The sequence below is a fragment of the Macaca nemestrina genome, chromosome 2, assembly GCF_043159975.1.
Source record: "Macaca nemestrina isolate mMacNem1 chromosome 2, mMacNem.hap1, whole genome shotgun sequence".
Taxonomy (NCBI): domain Eukaryota; kingdom Metazoa; phylum Chordata; class Mammalia; order Primates; family Cercopithecidae; genus Macaca; species Macaca nemestrina.
This window is the reverse complement of record NC_092126.1, coordinates 203,576,370-203,597,056: the sequence shown is the minus strand read 5'-3', so window position 1 is coordinate 203,597,056 and position 20,687 is coordinate 203,576,370. Positions and strand designations below refer to the sequence as shown.

General features: G+C 36.9%; 1 protein-coding gene across 1 annotated transcript in view; it reads left to right on the top strand.

Annotated features, from left to right (window-relative positions):
* LOC139361668 (uncharacterized) overlaps positions 1-20,687 on the top strand; it is a 196,339-nt gene that overhangs the window by 6,918 nt on the left and 168,734 nt on the right. Inside the window, exons 2-3 of the mRNA XM_071090460.1 lie at positions 1,738-1,853; positions 1,897-2,162. Coding sequence (XP_070946561.1) covers positions 1,738-1,853; positions 1,897-2,162 — 382 coding nt within the window. The remainder of the gene's footprint in view (positions 1-1,737; positions 1,854-1,896; positions 2,163-20,687) is intronic.

The window sequence follows — 20,687 nt, the reverse complement described above, 5'->3', positions numbered from 1 at the left end:
GTCTTTTAAAGTTGTTTATAAAGAAAATCTAATCTTAATTAGTTAATTAATGGTTGATATCAATTTAGGTGCTTTAACATTGCTCACTTGTGAATAAATTCCCCTTTCTTTTGATCCCTGAATTGCCTTGTACATATGGAGAAATAAAGCTTGCCTAGAATAATTTCTTGAGTGGAGAATGAATGATCTGGATAGATTTGCTGGCAATAAATGTGTCTGTACTTATTTTATTAATTCTCTCATCTTCATGAAGACAAATATAAAAGTCATATTCTAGTATTTTATACCATGGAAAAAAATTCTTATCGTTTTCCTAAGGAAAAATACACCATGACACAAAAGTAAAGTTAATTAAATTACTTACTTTATTAATTGTCTATTATTTCTATGGGTTGAAGTAAATTTGACATTCAATGCTATTTAATTCTAAAAGCTTGAATGAGTAATGATGTTTTCATGTAAGGTTAGTTGAAATAAATTATCATTGATTTTTAAATTTAATATTAATTAGCTATTGCATATTCTTAATGGGAAACAAGTGTTTACAAGGCCTTCTTTGATTGCAAAAAGACCATGCCCATTGTAGACTTCTTAGAATACATCATATCTGCCCTCTTTTTTAGAGCGGGGAATTCAACTCATATGTGGCTGGATGTTGATTCTCAACATTTTGAACGTTATTTGCCTGTCTTAACTCATACTGGTTGATGTTTTTTTTTTTTTTTTTTTTTTGAGACGGAGTCTCGCTCTGTGGCCCAGGCTGGAGTGCAGTGGCGCGATCTCGGCTCACTGCAAGCTCCGCCCCCCGGGTTCCCGCCATTCTCCCGCCTCAGCCTCCTGAGTAGCTGGGACTACAGGCGCCCGCCACCGCGCCCGGCTAATTTTTTGTATTTTTAGTAGAGACGGGGTTTCACTGTGGTCTCGATCTCCTGACCTTGTGATCCGCCCGCCTCGGCCTCCCAAAGTGCTGGGATTACAGGCTTGAGCCACCGCGCCCGGCCGGTTGATGTTTTTTTATAAGTAATCTCCATGTTTAGCATGCACTTGAACTATTGTTACATAGGGTGCTTGACTATTTACAAGTCTCCCTAGGATTCTAGGTATTCATTAGTCTCTTGATGTGTATTTGCTGATGGTCCTATTATCTTTGTTGGTTCAATTACACAGTACCATCCAAGATGCTACAACACATTATACACAGGGTATGGGTTGTGAGGGCTACAGTTTTCAGTTAGTATTCAGGCTCAGAAACTTAGAATCTCTGCGAACTTGAACAAGTTACTTAGTCTTGTTTTAAGACCTTCTTGTTTTAAAAGTTAGTCTCAGATTCTTAAAATATACAGTAGGGATGCTAGTAGTGCTCACAGAATTGTAGTAAAGATTAGCTGGGAAAAAAGAGACTATTAAACAGAGCCTGGTGTTCAGTAAGTATCAGTTGCCTTAGATTAGGAATCTGTGTTGTCATGATTAGAAGATTGCTGGTTTATGTTACAGATCTGTAAGTATAGTCAAAATATGTCAAAATAACAACCAGACAGAATCATATACCATTCCTTGAACATTTCATCCCAGAATCTAGCCAAATTAGCATCTCCATACAGACAATACTGTTAACACAGATATGTGCTCAAACCCCTCCTTCACTTTTCTGCGCTTGTAAATTACTGGAGCTATTTAGGAAGAAGTCTGGGGTGATGGCTCGGTTAAGCTGAGTAGCCAGTTATGTATGTGATCTAGGAGGTGTTAGTGCTAGAGGGGCGCAGACGGTCGCCGCCTCCAGCTCGTTTCTGCAGTGGCCGCACAGGGCACATCCTAGCTCTGCTCCGGGAAGTCCGGTTTCTGGCGAGGGGCTTGTGCGCACCCCTGGCCGGGAGGAGCCTGCAGCCCGCTCGTTAGCACCGCGCAGCTCGCGCCCGGAGGAGGCGGAAGGAGCCCTGCGCCACCGCCAGGAGGAGCGAGCGCGGCGGCTGCAGCGCAGGAGGAAGAGGGAAGACAAGGAAGGACGGCTCCCGGGCGGAGTGGGAGAAATCCGGGAGCAGCCGGAGCAGCAGGTCCGGGGAGCGGTTCCGCGGCGCTGCGCCCGTTACTCGCACGGACGCTGCGGAGCTCCCGGGGCTGCCCAGTGCCCCTGCGGGGAGGCCGCCGTCTGAACCTGACTCCGGGTGAGTTCAGTTCAGCACAGAGGTGAACCCAGGGGTCTCGAACCGGAGACGTGGAACTGGCGAGGCTGCTCAGCTCCCCCAGGCGCTGCTGCCTTTACGTGTCCCACATTCACGGAAGGTTTCGGCGGTGGCTGCACAGGCTGGGGGTGGGCGGATGGGCGGTGGGTGGCTGCGATCCTCACGGCCAGCGTGGGGGCATTCGGATGGCATTAGCTGAAGTCAATGGGGTTTTAGGAAATGTCCCCAAAGGCACGCATTATATGTGTTTCTATACAAGCTTCTAAGACAGGAATTTGGTTTCCCGGATGCCCGTTTTGGCCTTCTGTCCTTCCTTTTGCTTGCCTCATGCCCAATTTTCCAAGCCAAGGAAAGGATTGGAAAGGCGTGGACGGAGAAGGTCTGGGCACAGAATGGGACGGGCCAGCCTTGGTCTCTAAGTTAGGGGGTGGGGTTGGCACTCTTCCTTTCCACCTAATTTACCAGGGAAAACCCTCAGAGTAACTTGAGGTTCCTTCGCTCTGTAACCTCCATAAGCTTATTAAAGGGAACTTCAGGCTCTCTAGACAGCCTGTGAAATGTGATGGCAATTTAGCTTAAAAGCCATGTTGGTTCACTTCATCTCCTCTTTATCCTTTGTTGCCAAATTGATACCTTTTTGGATTTTTTTAACATAAAGTTTAAGTGGCCGACTGACAGGAAATATTTCTTTTGAAAATTCTATGAGAAAAGTGATGAGTCAACATTGAGAGAAAGGCAACTTTATTTTCTTGGGAAGAACTTTGGGGAAAGGGATTGATAGAGAAATTCTGGGCATGAAATTATGGACATTTCCCACAGAACTTCTTTCATTTATTTATTTTTTTACATTTGCTTCTTTTTTTTTTTTTAATCTCCTGTGTGTGTGTGTGTGTGTGTGTGTGTGTGTGTGTGTGTGTATCAGAGAGACAAAATTCCTTGGAGGTATTATGACTTTATTAGGTTTAGAAGTTTCTTTCTTACTAATAGCACTAATTTGTGATCATCATGATTATAAGAATTAACTAAGTGTTTTGCTTCTCTGTGTTTTGGGTCTTTTTTTAAAAAAAAATTCAATACTTACTTTGCGGGCCTTACTGAATACCTGTCAATAAAATCGGTGGGCATACGGTTAGTCACATGACCTACTGTGGATTTAATAGCAGGTAAGTATACAAACGATAAGTTTAGGAAATAAATGTCAGAATCCAAATTTAGGTGTGAAATTGAAATATCTTTCAAAATTAACCAAATTCTCTGTTAGGATCCAATGTCATTTTATGGTCAAGGGAGCTTAAAGGTTTCTCAAATTGAGATATATGTATCTACTTGGTTAATCAAAATGTAACATTTTATTTTCTTCTTTCTTTAATAACAGTTTGAATTCAACAAATAAAACTTGCGTATTTAATGTAAGGTTCTTTCACATATATTACTTCTCCAATTTTTAATAGAAATTTAAAGAGAAAAGTGATATTAATTCCACTTTGTAGATGAAGAGACTGTATCACAGAAGTGTTACTTTACCTCGATTTCTGTAATTATTATGTCATACACTTAGAAGTTGCATGTTATTATGGAACATATAAAATACATGAATGTTATAAAGAATTCAGACCTATGCTGTTTAACTTCAAGGTTAGTTCTTTACCTAAACAACTGCACATTGCACCACAATTGCACTACACTGAGACTACTGAAATAATTATATATGAACATGCTACATGAAAAAATACTGAAAACATTTATTCTTTTTTATTTTATTTCTTATTTTTCTGGTTTCTCTTTGATATAAAATATACTATAATTTTATGGAGTTATTTTCCATATTTAGATGCTCCTAATTTCCAAATAATTCCTAAACTCCTAAAAACTGTCCTGTGTCCTTCTTAATAAAAGTGGATTGACAGGGAGACTCAATTTTTTACTAAGAATATTCTTGGGATAATTTATGTCTTATAATCAAGATAAAGGCAGGCCACATTTAGTTGTATTTTTAAACCACCTAGTGTGAACTTGAAATGCAGACATAACTTGCTTTCAGGCTAAACTGCCAGGCTTCACAGTGAATAGTCTTTAAGATTCCATGGAAAATTGGCAGATATATCTAATGTATATCTGATGTAGGATTTATGAGAAAAGGAGAGGTAGAAACTGAATGCTCTTACATTTCATATGTGACCACATTCATAACACTTTATTGATAAGTCCTTTGGTGTCTGACATGGGCTGATACAAACAGGCTTCGTCAAGAGTTGAGGAAGAAAGCAAAATCCCTGTAATACAGGCTTTTTGCTCCTTTTCTTTCTTAAGTGGTAATAGTTGATCCTACATAAGCTCTTAAAAAAATGAATTCCAAAGACAGTTTGTGAGTTTTTTGGAGGGAGGGTGCTGTTGTGTGTGTATGCATGCTCAACACAGGTTAGGGGTATAAGGAGAAGTTAAGCAAGAATATTGAATGCTAGCTGGGAAACTTTTTGGAGTCTCAAATACTTGGAAACAATTTTTTTACATTACATACATAAAATTCATAGTTACATTGGGGAACTAAGTATATTGTAGACAACTTTGCATCTGATTACAGGATTCCTTGTACATTTATAGCTCAGGTATTCAGGAAGGAGTCAAGATAATTAGTTTTATGGCTCTTGCCCATGTGACCTGTTCCTTTCCCGTCCTGACATTAAAAGGATGACTTAAATTTTCTGGAATGTCAAAATTCTCTTTTCCCTCAGATCCTAAAAAATAATTCAAGCAGTGTATGTGTGATACTCACTGTCATTTCAACATTTCCAAGGAAAAGAATCCTCTTGAGAATGCTAAACAATGCCCTATATTTCTTCCATTGTAATTCTTTCAGATAGAGGGTTAGCTGAGTTAGGAAGAAGGGAGAGAGGGAGATAAGGAGAGAGATGACATTTTATCCCTCAGGAAAGAACAAGACCAATTGTATTCCTAATTTAGAAATATTATCCTACAAACATTCCTGAGCGAGAGGGCTTTGCACATACATTAAAGCAGAATATCTCGTCAACTTCTAGTTGTGCCATGTAGTGAGTTGGAAATAAGATGAGCAAGCCGAGATCATTTTTGTTGGAGAACTATGAGACCATATGAAATAGGTAACAGAGTTACCCCAGCTGGGGGCTAGAGGACTTGGAAGTTTCCTCCATAAATTTGCATTGTTAGTACAGGGTTGTTCCAGTGATCAGAGTCGTTAAAGCTCTAGAGTTTCTGTATAACTGTGTATACAGGCTGAGACAGCTCTGATGGCCCAGAAAAGCCTTTGGACAGAATCACTGGACATTGTCCGACCACATGTATGAGAATAGTGAGTGCCAAGGAGTTGTGGGTAGCTCAGTGACAACTCTTGCTGAAGGAGTGTCATAAACATTCATTGCTGAAAGTAAAGTTTTTATTCACGTGTGTGATGCCTATTAGGTCATGCTTTCTTGGATATAAATTTGTAGAATATACGAATTAATTTTTGAACATCCTTTCTTAAAAGTACCATGTTCATGTAGTTGCTCATTTTAATATGAGTAGTTCAGATGGGACATAATATATTAGGGAGATGATTGAACATCCTAAGATCTAGTGTACATACCTTTGTTCATTATGAGATTCATCCCCTGTCTCCCTTTGCAGTGACATTAATGGCATAAGGGAGTATTAGATGAAATTTAATGCAGAAAAATATGGAGATATATGAATGGTAGATACGGCTGACAACCACCATTTTCGCTGAAGTTGTTTCAAAGCAAATAAATTTGGGATAAATTCATTTTATTTGCTCCTGAAGGGTAATTAAGAATAGGTAGGAAATGTGAAGAGGCTATAGCATTGACATTAAGAGAAGTTTTTGATTCTTAAAATAAGATATATTACACAGGAGTGAACAAACAGAAGATACTGAACAAATATTTTGTCATAAGTAAGTGAAGGATTATTCTGACTTGTTGAACTATGTTTTTAAATGTAAATTTCAACATTTAAATATTAAAACCTTAAATAATATTTAAATATTATAAAAGTTATAGAAAATTATATTTTCAATGCAAATATACACTTATAAGCTATATTGTAGATATGGGAGTAAACAATCCAATTACTGGCCGGGCGCGGTGGCTCACGCCTGTAATCCCAGCACTTTGGGAGGCTGAGGCGGGTGGATCACGAGGTCAGGAGATGGAGACCATCCTGGCTAACACGGTGAAACCCTGTCTCTACTAAAAATACAAAAAACTAGCCGGGCGTGGTGGCGGCGCCTGTGGTCCCAGCTCCTCGGGAGGCTGAGGCGGGAGAATGGCGGGAACCCGGGGGCGGAGCTTGCAGGGAGCTGAGATCACGCCTCTGCACTCCAGCCTGGGAGACACAGCGAGACTCCATCTCAAAACAACAACAACAACAACAACAACAAAAAATCCAATTACTTTTTTACTGAGTGAAAATTTAGTTTTTTTTTTTTTTTTTTTTGAGACGGAGTCTGGTTCTGTGGCCCAGGCTGGAGTGAGCGGCGCCATCTTGGCTCCCTGCAAGCTCCGCCCCCCGGGTTCCCGCCATTCTCCTGCCTCAGCCTCCCGAGGAGCCGGGACCACAGGCGCCGCCACCACGCCCGGCTCATTTTTGTATTTAGTAGAGACGGGGTTTCACCGTGTTAGCCAGGATGGGCTCGGTCTCCTGACCTCCTGATGCACCCGCCTCGGCCTCCCAAAGTGCTGGGATTACAGGCTTGAGCCACCGCGCCCGGCCGAAAATTTAGTTTTTTAAAATTCTAACTGGAGCTAACAGTTCAGTGTGATATATATTTTGAGTTTCAAAATTTGCAACCAAATAGGATAAATGTGTTGAACTGTACTTTTCTTGAAGAACTGTGATAAGAATGAGCAGTGAAAAAATTATAGCATACTTACCAGGGATCAAATACTTGCTTAGGGTTTAATAAGAAAAATCTCAGCTAATGCTAGAAATTGTGTACAGGATCTATCACAGACCCATGATTAAAATGGTCTCTTGTTAGCTATATGAGCTTGAAAACAAATGGTATAGCTTCTCTTTACTTCAATTGCTTCTTTTGTAAAATGGGGAGACCAGGAGAATGTAACTCAAAATTCTTTGTTAATGATTTGCTTCTTAGAGCAGTGCCAGATCCAGTTAGGATTAGATTGTTATTTTTATTATTGATATTTGCCCTAGTTCTGCCTTTTATTGACTGTGTGAAATTGGTGAAGATTCCTTTCTGAAGCCTTGTTTCTTATCTACAAACTGGGAATAGAATGCCTGCTATGAAGAGTGGTTGTTAGTACATTAAAAAGGCTAGATATTTATTTATACATAAATTTATTTATATATACTCAGCACATGGTAGAAATTTGATAGTATTTTTTCTTGCCCTCCCATATATTACTGTGGAGATATCCCACATATTATGTCCAAGATTTTATTTTCCCCTCAAATGCAATGTCAGTCTTGCACAAAACATTCCCATCTCCAACTTCTCTTCTAATGTTCTGCAACCATTAAAGTATAGAAAACTAGAATGAGTATTTTTATAACTTTTGCTGTACTTAAGCATGTGGAGAGAAGAGTGCTAGATCACAGGACAAATTTTGATAAGAAAAGGGAAATATTTACACTACAAACAACTTACTTCTCCCCACGCTTAACAGTTTTATGCTGTCATTCTGTCAGCACCAAGTGAGATTTTCCTATTTAAATAGTTCTCTATTTGTGGTATGATAATTCATGTATGGACTTCATGTAATTAACATAAATATAATGGAGGGTTGAGAAATGGTTTATTTTTACCAAGAGGAAAAATATGTACACCATTTTAAAAATATTGCTTTGAAAATCTTTAAAATTAACTTTGATTCAGTTGGCGGAAGGTAGCATCACAAACTCACTGCTAGTGGTATTCTTGAGAAGTAGTGTTTGAATTTTCTAGGTATTGTCCCAAGACTGGCTTAAAAGAATTTAATTTTAGATGTAAACTTTCTGCTTAACATGGAAGATTTTTCCGTGAAAATATTAGCTCTGTCAGATACACGGGTGCTTAGGGGTAGCTGCAATTATGGGAAGGGTGGCATAGAAAAAAGTTACATCTCTAAGTTACACATAATGGTGTAAGCATATTGATTGGATGATAATGATAATTACAGCAATAACATGATTGAAGGGGTAAGCGAGTAACATGTAACACAGTTACTAATGTCAATCCTGTGACTGAGGTTACCACTTCATTTCTCTTTTCTGGAACCCCTTAGGTTTGTTACTATTGTAGTTTATTTCCTTTGCTTATTGTAGTGGTGTGTTAGTTGTATTGCTGCTGCGCTAACAAATTACCGCACGTTTAATCACTTAAAACAACACATATTTACTGTCTTACAGTTTCAAAGGTCAGAAGTCCAAAATCACTGTAATTAGGCTAAGCCAATGTGTCTGCGGTGTTGGTTCCTTCTCCAGGTGCTGAGGGAAGAATCCATTCTCTTGCCTTTTTCTGCTCCTAGTGGCACCTGTCTTCATTGTCTTTTGACCCATTCCTCCATTTTCAAGGTGCATTGCTTTTATTTCTGTTTCTGTTTCCGCATAGCCTCTTCCTTCAACTTTGAGTCCTCCTCTCTGCTTCATCTAAGGACTCCTGTGATAGCTTCGGACTCACATGGATGATCTGGGATAATCACCTTGTCTCAAGATCCTTAACTTAATCATATCTACAAGTCCCTTTGGCTATGTAAGGCAGTACATTCCCAGGGCCTGGAGATTAGGCCAAGAACATCTTTTGGGACTAGTATGCATCCTATCACAAGTGGTAATAATATTTTTGTGCCTTGAGACCCTGAAATTAATGTGCTTGCTTACACGTGGAAACACAATGTATCTGTGGGGGTAACAACTTATTTTTGAACCATTAGAAGGTATTGATGGGGAAGTTTTCATCTGACAACAGACACTGATAAATTAAATACCCTTAGATTTGTCAAATCTAACTTTAGTAAAATATAAGTAAAAGCATTTGCACTGCTCGGGTCAAAAATATTAATTAAACCCATTATTTATCAAGGCCAACACCTGGATTACTTAGGTTTAAATTAGAACATTGTCTTCCATAGTGCTTGTTTGTGAAGCTTAGTTCTTGTTTACAAAACCTCATCCATAACAGAAAGATTGGCCTTTTCTTAACCTTTGCAGAACATAAATTTTCAAAGGGATGTTAGACAGTAGTTCCATAGTAATTGATGCAGTTCACAAACATTCATTGTGAATATTTTATCTCATGAGTTATATCTATGATACTAATCATAAACTTCTAGAAGAAATTTAGCAATGGTCATGTCAGCCTTTCAAATCTTTCTGGAACCTGGAAGAGGACCATTGCATAAGATAGATTCATTTTCCCCTTTATTCCATTGTTGCCAGAGAGAACTTTAAATGCCCTGTTCAAATTAATTTAATGCAAATGAATTATTGCTGCCTCATAAGTAGTTTGTCCTTCATTTTTCTTAAAATTATATTGTAAATGGATGTGACATGCTTTACTAGTTGTTGTGCAGGGAGCATTGTCCTTCCTAAAAGCTCCCTCATTTGTCAAAATGAAGCCATTAAGAGTAAAGTAAATTATATTATCTGATCATAGTATTACAATTGACCTTAAAACCATAAATTTTATAATCAGTGCAAATTGCTGAATAGTGTTTGCAGTTGTAGAAATTTCAAAGGAAACCCTGATTGAGATACAAAGCTGCTATAATCATTTTAAAAATCTTTGTTTTTCTTTTACTTTGGAACAGTAGTGCAGTAAGTACAGAAACCTTCATCCAAATATTCTAAGTTTTTAAGTCTTTTTCATTTCTTTTAATATTGTAACATTTAACAATGTCAAAGAAAGTATAAATTTTCTGAAGATCAAGCTAAAAATAAGAGAGGTTGATGTAAATGAACATCAAATTAACAAGATTGATTATGAAAAGTAATTTCTGAAAAGGGCCAAAAATCCCTTTGCACATAAAGGCAAATGAATTTAGTGAAATAAGATGAAACTGGAATAAAGAACTCTACTGATGCTTAAGTAACTCTTCATGCGAATGAGTAACGTACATGCATATTTTTAGCTCCCAGTTTCAGAGAGACAGTAGTTGTACAATAAATGGTCCTTTCCTGCTATTAAGGAAGCCCCTCCTCCTCCAGTCATGCTATTCCTCAGAGCAAGCACTTCAACTGAGTTTTCAGCCATCGTAAGTTAGAAGGATGGTACGATAGACTGCGTGTACATATGGCCCTCATTAGCAGGCCAACTGTTCCTTTCACCCACCCACGTCACTGGGGACATATGGCATTACTTTGACTGTGGAAACAAGTGTGTGTGGACATATCTTGGTACGAGTATGAGACTGTTGATTGTCTTTCTCTGTCGCTCATGCAACCAACTGTCTCTCCTCGTGGGAATCATATTATCCATAACACTAGATTTGAGGATGATAAATGATGTTGCTGTTATTATTAACTGAATTTGCCTCTCCAGTTTGATCACAAAACCAGTGAATGTTTGCTTATGGAACATGTAAAGCTTATAGAAGATAGAAAGCTTACAGAAAGAAAGATGGCTTTTCTAAGCGTAAGAGTCAAGTCTTTTTCAATCAAAAACTAACTCATTCAAAAATTCAAGAATTATGTAAAACTAGAAGAGCAGAGGGTTCAGAAATGCTATTGAGATCATTTGTTATAAAATAGCCAATAATGAAATGTAATAATGAGTCTGTTGTTGTTAGTCGTGACTATGTGGAGAAAATAATGAGAAAATATAAGATAGGCTGGAATGAAGAGAGTCATCTGATCCCAGCATAATTCATTTTAGACAGTTCACAGTATTGTAACTTTTAAAAAAATATATTAATTTTTTCAATACTGTGAATTCTGAATTTGCAATATGAGACTTTTCAATACTTGCATCAAGTGTGTATTTTTCAGTGGTGGTTCCAGAACTCCCTGTCGGGCTTTCAAGCTGCATTCTGATAAGAAGACGAGACGAGAGGGCTTATGTTGAGGTGACGTTTGCACAGGACTTGGTTTAGGTAACATACATCACTGATGCACAGAGAAGAGTGGCTGGTGTTGGTGAAGATTATAGGGGAGATAATAACACTGAAAGGCACCTTTTGCTACCTTTGCTGGCCTATTTGTATATTCAGGTGTCTAGCATATTTCTTGTATAATTACATAGTAATTTCACATACTACATTAAGAAAATATGAACAATTTTTACTAAAATCATGTTTTCTAAATATTAAGTAAATAAAACCAAGATTTGGATAGGTAACATTTATAAAAACGGTATCGTTAGATAGATATAGATGATGTTTTTTCATCTGTATCTGTAGAGATGATAAATTTTCAAAACGCTTTTGAATATCATTTGTACTACAAAGTCTCATTTCAGTTTCAGTGCCATGGCACATTGATTAATCACCACTAAAGCAGTACATGAAATATTTGGCAACATAGGTATCAAGATATCTGATAATGGTGATTGATGGACAGAACACAGCCCCATTATTGTTACGCACTGGCCTTGAGAACTTTAGTTTTCATCTTCTTTCACCTTGATAGAGAACAAACTAACAGCTTTTTTCTTTCACCTTGCTGGAGAACAAACTAAAAACTTCAAATCATCTGATCCATGAAAAAATTTATTTTCTTGAAACTCACTGATTTATTTATTTATTGTTTTGGGGGAGCACTGTTATTTGCCATGGTAAAATATCAAATGATCAATGTGTTATACCAACATGGCAGCTCAGATGGTAGGCCACAGAATGAAAACAAACGGGTTTACTATCAAGAATTGTACTATATTGCTTTTATTGACAGAAAAAGTGTATAGATAATTTTATTCAGAGATTTTCTGTGAATTATTTTGATAAGTGTACACATATATTTATAACAGAACTTTCTTTGTCAAGTGTGTGCCCACACACATATTCATACAAAATCAATCTTAGAGATCTTACTCAAAGATTGAATTTCTTAAAGTGATTATTCCAAATATGTATAATTTATGGCAAAAAAATCACAAAATGGCAATAAAAGGAGGCATAAAACTGAAAATAATGGTTAAAAACACCTGTAAATGAATAATTGATTTTGATTTAAATTTTCTTTAGTTCTTAGCTTATGAAATGAATATAAATGAAAGTATTATGCAAAACACCTCTATTTGTTGTATATGCATGTACATATATGTGTTACAAATACAAAACTAATGGCATATATGTACATCATGCAAATGAGGGCATGTTTATATATATATATATATATATGCGCACACACACATATTTTATACTTTCATTTTTTTTAACTTTTACTTTAAGTTCTGGGATACATGTGCTGAACATGCAGGTTTGTTACATAGGTATACATGTGCCATGATAGTTGCTGCACCTATCAACCCGTCATCTAGGTTTTAAACTCTGCATGCATTAGCTATTTGTCCTAATACTCTCCCTCCCCTTTCCTCCCATCTGCCGACAGGCCCCAGTGTGTGATGTTCCTCTCCCTGTGTCCACATGTTCTCATTGTTCAGCTCCCACTTATGAGTGAGAACATGCAGTGTTTAGTTTTCTGCTCCTGTGTTAGTTTGCTGAGGATGATGGTTTCCAGCTTCATCCATCTACAAAGGACATGAACTCATTCTTTTTTATGGCTGTGTAGTATTCCATAGTGAATATGTGCCACATTTTCTTCATCCAGTCTATCATTGAGGGCATTATATTGGTTCCAAGTCTTTGCTATTGTAAATAGCACCACAATAAACATATGTGTACGTGTGTCTTTATAGTAGAATGATTTATAATCCTTTGGTTATATACCCAGTAATGGGATTGCTGGGTCAAATGGTATTTCTGGTTCTATATCCTTGAGGAATCACCACATTGTCTTCCACAATGGTTGAACTATTTTACACTCCCACCAACAGTGTAAAAGTGTTCCTATTTCTCTGCATCTTCTCCAGCATCTGTTGTTTCCAGACTTTTTAATGATCACCATTCTAACTGGTGTGAGATGGTATGTCATTGTGGTTTTGATTTGCATTTCTGTAATGACCAATGATATAATGAACTTTTTTTCATATGTTTATTGGCCGCATACACGTCTTCTTTTGAGGAGTGTCAGTTCATATCCTTTGCCTACTTTTTGATGGGGTTGTTTTTTTCTTGTAAATTTGTTTGAGTTCCTTCTAGATTCTGGATATTAGACCTTTGTCAGATGGATAGACTGAAAAATTTTTCTCATATTTCGTAGGTTGCCTATTCACTCTGGTGATACTTTATTTTACTGAGCAGAAGCTCTTTAGTTTAATTAGATTCCATCTATCAGTTTTGGCTATTGTTTCAAATGCTGTTGGTGTTTTAGTCATGAAGTCTTTGCCCACACCTATGTCCTGAATCATATTGCCTAGGTTTTTTTCTAGGGTTTTTATAGTTTTAGGTTTTACATTTATGTTTTTAATCCATCTTGAGTTAATTATTTTGTAAGGTGTAAGGATGGGGTCCAGTTTCTCTTTTCTGCATATGGCTCACCAGTTTTCCCAGCACCATTTATTAAATAGGGAATCCTTTCCCCATTGCTTGCTCTTGTCAGGTTTGTTGAAGATCAGATGGTTGTAAATGTGTGGTGTTATTTCTGAGGTCTCTGTTCTGTTTCTGTCTATATATCTGTTTTTGTATTAGCACCATGCTGTTTTGGTTACTGTAGCTTTGTAGTATAGTTTGAAGTCAGGCAGCATGATGCCTCCAGCTTTGTTCTTTTTGCTTAGGTTAGTCTTGGCTCCTCAGGCTCCTTTTTGCTTCCATATGAAATTTAACGTAGTTTTCTTCTAGTTCTGTGAAGAAAGTCAATGGTAGCTTGATGGGAATAGCATTGAATCTATAAATTACTTTGGACAATATGGCCATTTTCACAATATTGAGTCTTCCTATCCATGAGGATGGAATGTTTCTCTATATGTTTGTCTCCTGTCATTTCCTTGAGCACTGGTTTGTAGTTCTCCTTGAAGAGGTCCTTCATGTCCCTTGTACATTGTATTCCTAGGTATTTTGTTTTCTTTATAGCAATTGTGAATGGGAGTTCACTCATGATTTGACTCTCTGCTTGTCTATTATTGGTGTATAGGAATGATTGTGATTTTTGCACATTAATTTTATATCCTGAGACTTTGCTGAAGTTGCTTATCAGGTTAAGGAATTTTTGGACTGAGGTGGCGGCATTTTGTAAATATACAATCATGTCATCTGCAAACAGAGACAATCTGATTTCCTCTCTTCCTATTTGAATACCTTTTGTTTCTTTCTCTTGCTTGATTGCCCTGGCCAGAACTTCTACTATGTGAAATAAGAGTGGGGAGAGAGAGCATCCTTCTCTTGTGCCAGTTTTCAAAGGGAATGCTTCCAGCTTTCGGCCATTTAGCATGATATTAGCTATGCATTTGTCATAAATAGCTCTTATTATTTTGAGATATGTTCCATCAATACCTAGTTTATTGAGAGTTTTTAGTATGAGGGGTGTTGAATTTTATCAAAGGCCTTTTCTGCATCTATTGAGATAATCATGTGGTTTTTGTCATTGGTTCTGTTTAAGTGATGGATTACGTTTATTGATTTGCCTATGTTGAACCAGCCTTGCATGCCAGGCATGAAGCCAACTTGATCGTAGTGGATAAGCTTTTTGATGTGCTGCTGGATTCACTTGCCAGTATTTTATTCAGGATTTTCGTGTTGATGTTCATCAGTGATATTGGCCTGAAATTTTCTTTTTTTATTGTGTCTCTGCCAGGTTTTGGAATCAGAATGATGCTGGCCTCATAAAATGAGTTAGGGAGGAGTCCCTCTTTTTCTATTGTTTGGAATAGTTTCAGAAGGAATGGTACCAGCTCCTCTTTGTACCTCTGATAGAACTTGGCTGTGAATACATCTAGTCCTGGTCTTTTTTTGGTTGGTAGGCTAGTAATTACTGCCTCAATTTCAGAAATTGTTATTGGTCTATTCAGGGATTTGACTTCTTCCAGGTTTAGTCTTGGGAGGGTGTATGTGTCCAGGAATTTATCCATTTCTTCTAGATTTTCTAGTTTATTTGTGTAGAGGTGTTTGCAGTATTCTCTGATAATAGTTTGTTTTTCTGTGGGATCAGTGGTGATATCCCCTTTATCGTTTTTTAATGTGTCTATTTGATTTTTCTCTCTTTTCTTCCTTATTAGTCTGGCTACTGGTCTATCTATTTTGTTAATCTTTTCAAAAAAACCCACTCCTGGATTCATTGATTTTTTTGAAGGTTTTTTTGTGTTTCTCTCCCATTCAGTTCTGCTGTGATCTTAGTTATTTCTTGTCTTATGCTAGGTTTTGAATTTGTTTGCCTTTGCTTCTTTTGATTGTGATGTTAGGGTATCTATTTTAGATCTTTCCCACTTTCTGATGTGGGCATTTAATCCTATAAATTTCCCTCTAAACACTGTTTTACCTGTGTCCCAGAGATTCTGGTACGTTGTGTCTTTGTTCTCATTGGTTTCAACAAACTTATTTATTTCTGCCTTAATTTTGCTATTTACCCAGTAGTCATTCAGAAGCAGGTTGTTCAGTTTCTATGTAGTTGTGCAGTTTTGAGTGAGTTTCTTAATTCTGAGTTCTAATTTGATTACACTGTGGTTTGAGAGATTATTATTTTCATTCTTTTGCCTTTGCTGAGGAGTGTTTTACTTCCAATTATGTGGTTGATTTTAAAATAAGTGCTATGCAGTACTGAGAATAATGTATATTCTGTTGATTTGGGGTGGAGAGTTCTGTAGATATCTATGAGGTCTGCTTGGACCAGGGCTGAGTTCAAGTCCTGAATATCCTTGTTAATTTCCTGTCTTGTTGATCTGTCTAATATTGATAGTGGGTTGTTGACGTTTCCCACTATTATTGTGTGGGAGTCTAAGTCTCCTTGTAGGTCTCTAAGAACTTGTTTCATGAATCCTGATGCTCCTGTATTTGGTGCATATATATTTAGGATAGTTAGCTCTTCTTGTTGCATTGATCCCTTTACTACTATGTAATGCCCTTCTTTGTCTTTTTTTATCTTTGTTGGTTTAAAGACTGTTTTATTAGAGACTAGGATTGCAACCCCTGCCTTTTTGTTGTTGTTGTTTTTGTTTATTTTCCATTTGCTTGGTAGATCTTCCTCCATCCCTTTATTTTGAGCCTGTGTGTCCTTGCAAGTGAGATGGGTCTCCTGAATACAGAACACTTATGGGTATTGACTCTTTATCCAATTTGCCAGTCTATGTCTTTTAATTGGGACATTTAGCCCATATAGATTTACGGTTAATATTGTAATGTGTGAATTTGATCCTGTCATCATGATGCAGGTGGTTATTTTGCACGTTAGTTGAAGCAGTTTCTTCCTAGTTTCATTGGTTTTTATATTTTGGTGTGTTTTTGCAGTGGCTGGTACTGGTTTTTCCTTTCCATATTTAGTGTTTCCTTTAGGAGCTCTTGTAAGGCAGGTCTGGTGGTGACTAAATCTCTCAGCATCTGCTTATCTGTAAAGGATTTTATTTCTCATTCACTTATGAAGCTTAGTTTGGCTGGTTATGAAATTCCATACGTACATCATGAAAATGAGTGCATATGATATACATACATACACACACAAACACACACTGCATACTTTCATTTTTACGTCCATTACTTTTCTGATTTCATCAGCAGCCAACTAAAGATAATAGAAAAAAATTGGTACTTTGATTTTTCATGTTCTGCATCTTCCAGCTTCACACTTATAGTTTTCTCTTTTTGTTATTGTGATCAGAATGAAAATATATACTATGGAATCAGAATCAGGTCAGAATCAGCAAATATACTATAATGTTTGTACATGCTTTCAATGCAGTTTGCCTCTGCAAAGGGTGTGTATGTTTCTATGGACATGTGCATGTGCACAAGTGTGTAAACAAGTGTTTTATTCATGACAGAGAAAGGCTGGTCAAAATTATTCTGAGTGAGGTAGCACCACTGCAACAGATAATGAGGTACCTAGCTGTAAAATCATTCAACATGTTTCCAAGCATCTACTCAGTATCTGGCACAATGTTAAGTAGTAGAAATATAATTGTAAGCAAAATTCAGCTTCTACCCTTGGTGGTATATGTGTAGAACAAATTGGTAAAGCTGGAGTACATTTCAGAACCAAAAGCAGTTTCTGTATAGTTCCCACTTCATCAAGACCATGTTAGATACTACTCATACACTTAAGTCACAAGGTAGCAATTCTTCCATCCACCCTTTTACAGGGTGGTGGTGGGGAAGCAGAGCTGACTGTCATGCTTGAATTCACATAATTTCATAATTAAGTAATTTCATGTTACATAATCTCAATAAACCTAAAATCCGATATATGATAAAGATAGTCTTTCAAATCAGCGGATAAGTGATAAACAGTTCATAAAATGGTGTTCAGATAATTGGCTATATGTATTTTATAGTTGCGCAAAGCTATAGTATGTCATTCATAAATACTAATTTCAGAGTAGATGTCAAATACACTTTTTCAAAATATAAAGAAAAAATGCATAGACAAATATTACTTGCAACATTATGGTTAAAATTAAATATCCAAACATAGCCCTAACCAATGACAGAAATTTTTTAAAAAAATATTTACAGATTGGGATTTGTTAAAATATAAAGCTTTTCTATTTCAGAGGATACCATGAATAAGTGTAAAAAGCAAATGTTAAATCAGCAGCAAGTATTTGCAATTCACTTGACATATTTAAAATACGAGTAGTTCCAACAAATCATAAATAAATGATTAGTAGTCCAACAAAAAAAGACAAAGTACATTAACAGGAAACTGTATGAAACTCATGAACACTAAATGTATTAGATTCTCTATTGTTAAACAAAATGCAAAAACAATAGAGAGCATTATCTATATGGAGTTAATATTTTAACAAAATTATATTATTAATTTTACCCATGTTATAAGTAAATACATATATCCAAAAACCCTTATTTTCTCTGAAAGTTGTCACTTATGAGTCTATTTTTACAATGTTTAAAGAATAGTAATTCATTAACTTTAATAAATAGGTATTCATAGTGAGGGAAAACAGACATTTCCATAATTTTTCTTCTGTTTCTAATAGAGTAGATAATAGGAAAATAATGAAAAATGCATGTTCATATCTGGATAGTATGTATTCCATTAGTTCTTTTAAACTTTTGCATTCTCAAAACTATATTGATACCTCAAACATACCCTTTGCTGTTGAAAGCAGCCTTTTAAGTATAAAGACACACATATCCCTTTCCCTAAATCTTATATAAGACAAGGGCCTAGATGCCTATCAGAAAATATATTTCAAGAATGCTTTTTTTTAGTAGTTCCTGTGGCCTTATAGAGGAAGATTTTTTTTTTTAAACATACACATAGTTTTTGATGCACATTTTTATTGGAAAGAACTTTTATTTCCTTAAATGTTTTGTTGTCTAAGTGTGATAAGTATCCTGCAGTGGAATTCAGTGGAACAGATGCTTATTGTGATATATGAGATGAACTTGCTTCCCTAAGCATGCATGGGCATGAAATGCATCTGGCTTCCGTACATAAAAGTCAATTATGTTTCCAAATGTGTTTCTGCATTTACACAGACGTTTAGGGGCAGACACCCTACTATTCCCTCAAAAGGCAGCTCTGCTTAATTATGAAGCTCAAGTTAGACTAGAAGTTGGAAAGTACTAAATTCCACATTGCAGACAGAGCCTCGGCAGGTGATGTCACCACTGCATACTAAGGTGGCAAGTCCTCAGAGAAGTCACTTATCACCTTACCATGGAGAAAAATAACTGTGTGCAGAACATAAGAAGATGTTGTAGAGTACAATGAAGTGTGCAAACCTGTGTAATACATACCAGATGAAATCCAGTTCAGAGGAGGAAATAAGGGTAGGCTCAGGAAAACAAATAAATGAAGATACGCTTTAAAAAATAGGACTTAATATAAACAGTCATGAGAATAAAGACGATTGCTAAGCACGTAGGAAACACAAACCAGGCTTTTAGGAAGGGGTCTGGCACATGTGTGCACTGGTAGGCGGTGTAATGTGCGGAAATCTGGCCTTTTGTGGCATAGCAACTAAAGTTCCTTTTCTATTGTCCAGATTACCTTAAATATTCCTTTATAAAGTAATGTTTTTAAAAGTCCATCTACTGTGCACAATGTGTTAACATTGAGGACATGAAATTTATCTGGAATATACTAAAACTTTAATCAATCGAATAGGACCAAAGCTTTTAACATAGTTTTTTTAGATAAATCATTATAATGTATTATTTCCTTGCCATAGATAATGCATGATACATAACTTTACCTTTTTGTCCGTTACTTAGTGTGTAGGTAGAATAATGACCCCCAGTAGGATCACTTTTTGAATATGTTGTTAGGCAGCATGGGAGCATTATGGTTGCAGGTGGATTTAAGATTGCTAATCACTTGATTTTAAAATGGAGAGATTATCCTGAATTATCTAGGTGGGCCCACTGTAGTCACAAAGAAACTTAAAACAGGAAGGCCGAAAGACCAGAGTGAGTAGAAGAGCTTGGGGAAACTGAAGCAGAAGTTGAAGTGGTGTGCTTTGTAGATGGAGGCAGAGGCCAAGAGCTCGGGGATACATGTGACCTCTCAAATCTGGTGAAGGGAAGAAAATGAATTATTTCCTGGAATCTGCAGACAAAATATAGACTTAATGATAACTTGATTTTAGCACACTAAGACCCATTTTGGACTTCTGACCCCCAGAAGTATAAAGAAAAAAAATGTGTTGTTTTAAGCCTCTGAGTTTGTGTTAATTCATTATAATAGCAGTAAGAAACTAACACAGTAAGATGGCTTTTATTTTTCTCTATTTGATGTATAGAATTGAATTGGATATTCTAGGAAGTATTGGGAATTTATTTTCTTAAGATAGTTCTTCATATTAGAATAATGAGAATCACTGAGTAATTAAGTATTCTATTTTATGAAGGATGATTATATAAACAGTATGAAGGTTAAAAAACGGGAGGGGTTGGCTGGGCACAATGGTTCATTCATGTAATCCCAGCACTTTGGGAGGCCCGGCAGGCAGATTGCTTGAGCCCAGGAGTTTCAGATCAGCCTGAGCAACATGGTGAAACCCCATTTCTACAAAAAATACAAAAATTAGCCAGATATGGTGGCTAGCGCTTGTAGTCCTAGCTGCTCAGGAGGCTGCAGTGGAAGATCTGAGCCCGGGAGGTGGAGGCTGCAGTGAACTGTGATTATGCCACTGCACTCCAGTGTGGGTGACAGAATGAGTCCCTGTCTCCATTAAATAAATAAATAAATAAATAAATAAATTTAAAAAGGGGAGGGTATCTTTTGAAGGCTACTAAAGTCATCTAAGTGTCCTCTGATTATAGGAGGCTGGGATGGTGCATGGAAGGTTGTGTCGAATAA